This window comes from Charadrius vociferus, unplaced genomic scaffold (assembly GCF_000708025.1).
Source record: "Charadrius vociferus isolate BGI_N301 unplaced genomic scaffold, ASM70802v2 scaffold187, whole genome shotgun sequence".
Classification (NCBI taxonomy): domain Eukaryota; kingdom Metazoa; phylum Chordata; class Aves; order Charadriiformes; family Charadriidae; genus Charadrius; species Charadrius vociferus.
In genome coordinates, this window is record NW_009649180.1 from 1850176 (window position 1) to 1859720 (window position 9545).

General features: G+C 42.8%; 1 protein-coding gene across 1 annotated transcript; it reads left to right on the forward strand.

Moving 5' to 3' along the window:
• The first annotated feature begins 5235 nt into the window (after positions 1 to 5235).
• LOC104289667 lies at positions 5236 to 7223 on the forward strand. The gene is made up of 3 exons (XM_009888655.1): positions 5236 to 5396; positions 5684 to 5901; positions 7024 to 7223. Exons 1-3 carry the CDS (start codon positions 5236 to 5238, stop codon positions 7221 to 7223), a joined length of 579 nt encoding a protein of 192 aa, XP_009886957.1.
• Positions 7224 to 9545: the final 2322 nt, after the last annotated feature.

Sequence of the window (9545 nt, forward strand, 5' to 3'; positions counted from 1 at the left end):
CCCCTCTTTGCCTTTACACGCACTAGATGAAAAACTGACAGGTCTGAATTCAGTAGTGGCGGACCATAGAACACATACGTATGAATCTGAAAAAAAAATAAATCAAATGAACATTGTCTTCCTGTTAATAATGGACCTGTTAATAAAGCTGGTTGAAAGTTGAGGTAATTTTGCTTACTCCAGGTCCACATATTCATATTCAAAATAACTAGCACTTACCTGACAAGGAAAACAAAATTATAGGAGAGCAAGGCAATTTAGTTAAACAAGACTTTGTGCTTCTCTACTTTGCGCATTCTTCACTTTTTCTGCCACGAATTTTTCTTCACCAGCTGCCAGTCAATCACAACTGTTTGCACGCTTCCAGGTGCCAAGTTGGTACAATTCACAATACATTGCTGCATTTGCTTATCTGAATAACTGGTTTAAGCTAAAAATGTAAAAATAAGTAAAAACTGACATTGAAAGTTGCTACCAAAATAACTGTAGCAGGCTACAGAGCTGTTTCATCACAGAACCCGTCACTGTGACAGTGTGTTAAACACAGTCCTGGAGCTAACTCACCTTCCTGGATCTCATTCTTAGCCTTTTCAGGGGAGCTACCAGGAAAGTGCTGCTTTGTTCAGAGTGCTGTGATTTTGTTGTGTACTTTTTTTAGTATAAACATGCACTAGAGCCCACCAGTTCACCAGTTTGCAGGAAGGAAGCAAAAACGAAAGCAGAAGTTTCCTTTTCCTGTTTCCCTACAAAAAGCAAGACCAGCAGTCCATCTACAAACGACTTCCCAAATTCAGTCTCTAGGCTTTAGAGGTCCAGGTTGGAGAATAAGCCATGGTTACATATACATGTGAATCCAGGACTATCTGAAGCTTACAGGCCCTAAGGGGTGTTATATCAGCAACAGATTTCCATGCAGTGAACCCCTGGCCAAGAGTCGCATCCGCAGTAGAAGCGGAGAAGACAGAACCTGGCCACAGGTCACTGGAGATAGCCCTGTGCCTGGCTATGGGGGCTGCTGGGCCGGTTTACCGCAGCGATTTTGCAACCTCAGCACTGGAGAAAGCCTCAATGGGCGGTTTCTATCTGAAGGTATCACCGCTAATGGCGTTTTTCTGCTTTGTCTAGTTTCATCATCTAACAAATATTTTGAAAATGACCAAATTAGCTTGAACAGAAAAGTCATAAAGAGCACAATTTTAAACTTGTAACTCTTAAATGAAAGTAGACATGCAATAACTTCTTAGCCACTGCACTTCAAAGCTGAAAACTACCTTTCCTTGCTAACATTTCATGTTCTTTGGAAGGGTGAATTATCTAAATAATTTGTGCTTTATTTAACAAAAATTTCCAACAAACCTCATTCCGTCACTTTGAGTTATGTCACTTCATGCTATGTGACAGGAAGGCATTGATGTAAGTTTGACAGGCAGTGCCAATGCTGACATGACAGTCTGAGAATTTATGACAAATTATATGCTACAGATATTTTTAAAACTATTGCAAATTGCCAATAAAAAAAAAGTCTTTAAAATGTGTAATTACACTGGGTGCATCTTTAGATTGAAAACAATTTATTCAGTTCACATAGTTATATTGATTTAATGTTCAGGCTGACACTTAATAAAAAAAAAAAAAAAGAAAGGAAATTTATATTGAAATTTCCTAACTAGCTCCAGTTATAATATGCTATATAGCAAAAGAAAATGAGATGTGTTAATGTAATGTAATGGGTTGTTGGTGTTTGGTTTTTTTTACACACTCTCTCATTAAATAATACTGTTAGCATGTAATAATTTGAAATACTCCGTCTCAAATAAATCTCAAGACCATGCACAGGAAAGAAAGGCCCCAGCTGAACAGAGAATGAATTGCTTCTGAAAATTCTCTTCCAGGAAAGAATACAACATGGCAAGGGGGGAATCTTTCACTAGAAGTGCTAATTGATCTAAATCATGACATTTTCTTTTTCTGGGTTTTGGAGTGGGTTTTTATGGTAATCTCACTTTTGTACAGATCGAGTCCTGCCTTACAATTTCTTTGTAATCTGTATATTTCAGTTGAAGAAATACTTAGAAGAGTCATCTGTGAACTTTCAAGCATCTATTTTATCTTCAAATTTCCTACTGCCATAATGGAAGAAAAAGGGACTGAATACCTAAGAACTAATCAAATTAGTGAAACATAAGTATTTTTCAAGGCAGAAAATAATCGGGATGGGGGGAAGAAAAAAAAGTCAACTCCATGTGATAATCAGAAAAAAATGTTCCATGCATTAAAAGTCCATTATAGAATCATAGCTAGCTGAACTTCCATGCTGTAACATTTTCGCTATAAAAACTTTCTTCTTTCAGGGTATGTGAAAGAAGTTTGATTTTGGCCCAGTTTTCAGCAGAGAGATGGAAGGGTGACACAGACACAGAATCACTTTGTGCTAATAGCAGTATTTTTGATACCAGATCCTCCATGAATATCCCTGCTTTCGACTGCTGCACATTTTCCTGGTAATGCCGTGTTGAGTGCTACTAGAGCACACCACGGCAGTTTACACTGTTGCCACCTAATACGTTATTAGCCAGGGAATGTTTGATTTAGATTATTGCACCAAGCACTACCTACAAAGTAGTCACGAAGGCATAGTCCACTCATTACAAGGATGCCTTCTGCTGGGTGTTCCGAAATTAATCATGCATTAATTTCAACTGAAACAGCAGCTATTTCAAGATCATGTATAATTGCACAAAGATGTTTGGCTTAGAGCTGTCCACCATCCCAACAGTCAGGAGAATGTCCAAATTCTTGAAATCTCAGAAAATCCCCTACTGCACAGAAAGCTGTGGCTGAGCCCAGTGCCGTGGGCAGAAAGGCAGGCAAGGGAGAGAACATGGGGTGGAAAGTGATGGTCCTGTTCTTTCTAGTGAGGTTACATCCTGTGGGTTAACATGGAACGGAGGTGGTCTGAAAGCCAGATTTCTGCCTCCTGCCTGTTTCAAAGACAGCTCCTGGCAAAGAAAAGTCAGTAACACAGCTGTACCAAAGTCATGTTCACAGGCTATTAAAAGTTTAGAAGATACTAGGAGCGGAAGGCCAGAGTTTTGAAGCAAATGGATGTGTGCCATACAAATGTTGGAGGCACACAAGGCTTGCAGATCGTTCTTCTGGAATGCATGTTTTTCTGCTCAAAAGCGTTCATGCTGCAGATGAACTCTGAACTCTTAGTCAGTGCATTTGAGGTAGAGGCCAATAAAAGTTTTACAGCTGAAAAGGGCCAGAATTGAAAGTATCACATTTCTGACAGAACTTGATTGGCAATAAAAGGGCTGGGCTTACATTTAAAAAACCCTGCTAGTAAAGCCTCAGCTTGAGCCTCCACCCAGAAACCTGAGAAAAGTAAACTAAATTAAACAACTTCACCTGCTCAGGCTGTTAGTTTTCCTCATTCATGAGCAGAAATCAACTGACTTAAAAAGCGCTAGTTTACCAAAGGAAAAAAGAAGAACAAAACAGGGAAACAAGGTAACCTATTAAGGATGTTTACATAGCACTTGAAGTAAAACTTCTAATCATTTTTGCAGTTCTTTCCTGGATCTGGCCAGCTGGTTGCCTCACTCACAGCAGAGCCTGGCTGTCTGTCCCACTGCCCCCTCAAAATGAGCACAGCAGCACTGTTGCAGTTTCTCTTTTTTCCACTTTTTAGGCCAGAACATATATGGCAATAGGAACTAACAGCCTCTTTGCATACAGGAGGCTCTTAAACAGTTTCTTCTCTAAATCCACAGAATTTTAACAATTTGGGCTTCATGAGAGACTCAAAACAAGGTCACTTGTTTTTTTTTTTCCTATTAATTTTGCCTTCTGATGCCAGAAACTATCACCTTGTATCAGGGTGATCCCTTACCCTCAGTACTCCTAAGCACAGTTAACTAGTCCAGACTTTAATACCTGGTTTCAAATGGCTCTCCATGATATGTCTCTTGATAAAATAAAACAAAGGAAACTCCCTCTCCATCAAAGTAAATCAATGGATGTGGAATAAAGGTGGTTCAGACCTGAATAAGGGTTCTTTGCCTTTTTTCTACAGGGGATAATATCAGCAGCAAGCTTCTCTTCTTGGGTCACCTTCTCTTCTGGGCTCCTTTGGTAGAGGAACCATGTTCTGCCAGGCTTATAAAGAGCATCAGCATTTCATATGCTTTACCCTGTAGCTCCATCACTGCCAGCTTTGCAGCTGTGCAGCCTCTTGCCAGGAGTCCCACAGCCTGCAGACCAGAAGCACGGGCACTCCTGTGCTTGGAAGGGCCCATGGACACTACCATTTCACATGGTAAGTCTCCAACCTGTGGCTCACCAGACTTTCCTATATGAACTAACTCAGTGGCTTACAAGTTTCACCTGTCAACCATTACACTCACATTCTTTGTTCTTTCTTCAACAGAGGGAGGTATCATGCAGTATGTGCATTGTATTAACACATTGGTGAAAGCAGGGACTGCAATAGAAAAGATTAAGCGTGTAACATACAGTTAGGTTCAGATAATCGTCCTTGCTGAAGAAACAGTACCTTCAAGAAATACATTTCTCTAGGTCATTGGTGACAGGCAAGACTGCATCATCTGCTTGGTGTTTAACCTCGCGGTCACCATGTCGGTAGGACCCGCTGGTGCATTTCTGACCCTTTTGCAGCTATGTTTTTAAGCACCTCAAAGTAACTGGGAAGCAGTTGTTACTGGGAGATAGTTGCCACTCTTCTTGCACTGGACAGGTTTCTATTTTCCTTTATCGGCCTTTAATCGCTTGTGATGAATGTCCAGATCTCACTGACTGCTGCTGCTGCATCGAGGACAGGGGGCTGCTGCGGGCAGGGGGCTGCCACCACACGAGGCTGATGCTCCTGACGCCGAGGCTGCTGTGCCACAGAGCTGCGTGGCTCTGGGGACAAGCCCCAGGGAGCGGACTGGAACCAGTAAGGATGCAGTAAGGCCCCGTTCAGTACATGCATCTGCTTCAAATGTCTATCCCTGCCAGGGCCATGCATAGGCGAGTGGCCAGCCCTGGGGAGGGCTTCGGGGGACGCTGCAGCACAGAGGTGGCACAGCTTGGCAGCGGGAGCTGTTGCTCGGCACCTGCCCCAGCCCATCTGCCGGCATCCCCCGTGACCGCCGCGGGGTCTGGCAGCACCCCAGCGCACAGCGCTGTGCCTCTGCCCGGTGGGAACGGGGTCTGTCCCTGGCTCCCAGCATGTCTGGGGCGGAGGCGCTGGGCCCCCAGGGACCCGAAGGCACTGGGGCAGGCACGGGAGACGTCCCCTCCCTTACAGAAATCGAGCAGCTCCTGAACACCGGGCGGCCTTCTTGCAACCACGTTGATGAAGTATGGCCAAATCTCTTCCTAGGAGACCTGTAAGTACAGCTTTACGGACACACCTCCACAGTATGCTCTGCCTGTTAGTATGCCTCATAGGTGCGGCTTTAGACAGCTCATAGTTTTGCTAATTGCTGTCATTTACACTGCAGACAGTACAGTTTCCGAGATAAAATTATGACTCAGCTGGTACTTGCTTCTCAGTTGGCCCTTAGAAGCAATGCACGGGGCTGACGCTCCGGGGGAGATGCAATCGCAGTGCTGCTCCTGCTCTGTGAGTATCTCTGCACCCATCTCGATCTGTTTGTGTTTGTCTTTTCCTTAGAGTAACAGCTCACAACAGATTTGTTTTGTGGAAGATGGGTGTGACCCATGTTTTAAATGCTGCCCACGGCACAGCATACAGCCACGGAGGCCAGGACTTTTACGGAACGACCATCAATTACTATGGTGTACCAGCCCATGACCTCCCAAGCTTTGACATTAGCCAGTTCTTTTTCTCTGCGGCGCAGTTTATCCACAACGCCTTGAACACGCCAGGAGGTACAAAATTATTGTTGGTCGCATTTTTATGTGAGTTGGCAACCTCTCATACCAGGTCAGCGCCACAAGCTCAGTGGTGGACAAGTCACTACATGGTCTCCTGCCAGCTGCTGGTCACCTGCACGGTGGGTGGCGGGAGGAGGGAGTGCTGGGTACATGTGTGTAGCTCCAACAAGGTCCCAAAAAGTTGATGTGAGAAAAAGGGATGAACAGTGCAGGAGAGAGACTGGGACAGAGTGGAAAGGAGGCACAGAAGAGAAAAAGTATGTGGAATGAAAAGCTGATTCAAAAAGGGAGCAGCAAAGCCATACATTTAAAATGGACACTCTCTTTTGAGACCCTCTTATGGCAACTGTATTTGTAAGAACAAATGAATAAAGAGACAAAAGTCCTGATTTCTACAGCCACCAACCGTATGAAGAAGCTCATGTATTGCAGATGAGCTTCCTGCGTGAACAGGGCTGTGTCCCTGAGGAAAAGATTTACCTTTACCCAAGGAGATTTATAGCGTGTTGCACAAGAGACTGAGCTTCTTGGCACTGGTGCAATAAAATACTAATTAATCTGTATTACATAAAAGACCATTTCTTAGCATGAGTAAACTGGCATTAATGGAGCTGTCTCAGTCTGTATCACAAGTTCTGCCTTCAAAAGAGGATTACAGTCACAGCAAATTGCCTTATTATGCAATGGTACTAGGCCAGTCATTTTTCTCAGTGGCTAATGTCTTGGTGCCACCCTTTCAGGCCAGACTTTAGCATTCTTCTTCACCTAGGTGAAGACTTTACTCTTTGAAATCAGTGGATCTGATTTTCCTCTTGCTCACAACAGAACAACTTCATTGCTTCAACAGGGTTTTCTTTGATTTCCCAGTGTTTCTGAGATCCGGTTGGGATCTTATGGCACTTCTCGTACTAGTGTAACAATTGCAAGTTAGACATGGTTGTTAGCACTTCATGTGATCCATTGGAAGGGTAAGAAATACCTCATGTTTGCAGTGTTACTCTGACCAAGCTGGAAAAGGCAGAAGGGGTTGGCCTTCCCTTTAAATTAAACTTCATCCACTGTACTGCTTCTCTTCTGTGGTTATAATCTATTTTTTAATTATTTTTTTTTAACCAGCTAAGATTTTGGTACATTGTGCAGTTGGAGTAAGCAGGTCAGCTTCCCTAGTCCTAGCATATCTCATGATAAATCACCACCTCCCATTGGTTGAAGCCATCAAAACAGTGAAGGAACATCGATGGATTTCACCCAACCGTGGCTTTCTGAAACACCTGCGAAATCTGGATGTTCAGCTGCGGCAGAAGAAGGACTGCTGAAAGGGCAAACCCATTTACATTCACTTTTCTGAGTTTTGGCCTTCATAGCCATTGTGCATATACAGCTTCCTATGATCAATGCACATTGAAAAAATGAAGAAAATTGTGTGTCAAAGAAAAAAGACGACAGACCTGTACATGGATTAATTCTGATAGCTCAGTTCCTCCAAGACCAGCACAGCCAACATCAGCACCCTAAGCACTGTGGGCTGCAGAGCTGCTGCGCCCAACGTGGTGCTACCAGATCACTCCACTGGAGCAGTTAAGATGGACCGAGTTTGTTCATGGTTTGTGTTAATGCCAGAGGCAAGTTCAATAACTGCATCTAGCTGTAAAGTATGTTTGAGTCCCCTTTGCTGGGGAGTGTAACATAACCAGCTTCCTCGGTTTGGTTACAGTTCTCATGTGCATGTTCTCATAAGAAACGCTTTTCGTGTTTCAGGCCTGGTGATGTGGCGAGGGCAATTTCTTAAGACACCAGGCACTGCTACAGAAACATGCTTCTTTCACTGATCTGTTAAATATTGTGGTGCTCCAGAAAGCTGTGACCACCTGAAGACCCACGCCAGCAGAATAAACTTATGTGCAGCTCTCTCTGCAGCCTCTGGGTCAGCAAACCCACAAAACTTTTCTTGTGTAAATAAGTTTTCAGCAAGATAATGTATATTATGAGCAAGATAATGCATATTATATAGTATACTGAGGATATTAAAAAAAAAAGATGTCAGATCTTCAAAGCATTTTGTAAGCTTGAACTCATCAGCTCACTCCTGCCAAATTATCCCAGATCAGTTCTGTGTAAGTGGTTTTGAATCAGCCCTCGTTTAACATCAGATAGGAACTTAGTTTACCTCGATGGCTAGGCTTAATTGATACACATTAGTTTTAAGCTGTTTTGAGGATGTCACTTTTCCTATCGCCAGTTAATTGGTACTTAAACCAATGTGATTTTTAATACAGCAACAGCATTTGAAATTCATGCTACCACTCTGCCTGAAAATAAGCTTGTTATCTTGTGGTGAACCATGAAGCGTTAGTCAAATCTATTTTTGCCCTTTACTACTGGTTTGATTTATTGATTAGCTGACCTTATAAACCTTCCCTGCCAGATTAAATAAATGCATTTCTGCTTGTTTGTTTGCATTTGAAGCATCAGTTCTGATGATTTTCTTCTCTGCTGGAAGAGACTTGCAAGGCTATTAGAAGACTTAAATAGCAGTGACTTGTGAGTTGAACCTCTACATTTCCAGACCCCCAGATTTAAGGATACTCCTTAATTCTTGGAGAGGTTATGACATGAATGCTGATTCTGCCTAGCACTTACGGCAACATAGAAATCCCTCCCTACTTCAATGTACACGGATGCTTTGCAAAATAAGCATATTAGAGATCCTTTCAGAGGTCTGTTTGACGGTTCAGATTTTCCTAAATCTTGCCAAAGAGCTCCACTGACGAGAGAAAGAGAAGACATTGTAGTGTAAAAAGATCAAATAGAAAATCCCATTTAAAACCCAAGAGTGCTAGGACAATCTTTATACCTCACAAAGCAGCAGAGTGGTGGAGGAGGAGCTGGGTTTGCTTTGAAGTTCTCCATTAGAGTTAATAGGGATTTATATGAGTTAATATTTCATTATAATTTATACTTCATTCACCTTACAGTAGGTTTTAGTCTGGAAACCTTTTGAAGACATGGCATTGAAAAATCTGAAATTCATGTGAGTGAAATAATGCATCTTAATGGCTTTAGGCTGGGCAAAATTAGACACATGTGAGCAAGATTAATGGAACCTCCCATCAGGATAATGCTTTGCATGCCCCTGAACATCTGTCCCACAAAGCCACAGCTGTGAAAGCTGCTCCTGTTGTAAATTAGTACCTGCTCTTGGAGATACTGCTCATCCTGGGAGAGTATTGTTTCACCAGGGTAGAGAAGAGAAGAGTACGGAGCGAAGCTGAGTCAGTATGGCATCCATGCCACCGATGACACGATAGTGATCTTGTACAGCAAGACTTACTTACCCCAGCGGAGGGAATGAATTAGTTAGAAACGCTTTTCAAGGGCACTGGCAAATCACAGAAGTGTTTTTAATCTGTGGAGTGTGTTGCCTATATTTCCTGCCTATTTGTATTGTTTCCTTCCTTATATACAGTTTAACTTTGACTCCAGATCTGCTCAGGGAAAAAGATTCCAGTCAACATAAGCAAAAGAGGTAGAATTAGTCCTGTAACGTCATAAAACAGAAAACACTGTCTGTTGTGATGGCTGCTGTCTTACGCCACCCGTGGTTCAGGTCATGATGTGGCATGACGTTAGCGCTTCAT

Coding starts and splice junctions, on each gene's coding strand:
- LOC104289667 (XM_009888655.1), top strand. CDS start 5,236: ATGTCTGGGGCGGAGGCGCTGGGCCCCCAGGGACCCGAAGGCACTGGG. Junction 5,397..5,683: donor AATCTCTTCCTAGGAGACCT/GTAAGTACAGCT, acceptor TCTTTTCCTTAG/AGTAACAGCTCACAACAGAT. Junction 5,902..7,023: donor CGCCTTGAACACGCCAGGAG/GTACAAAATTAT, acceptor TTTTTTAACCAG/CTAAGATTTTGGTACATTGT.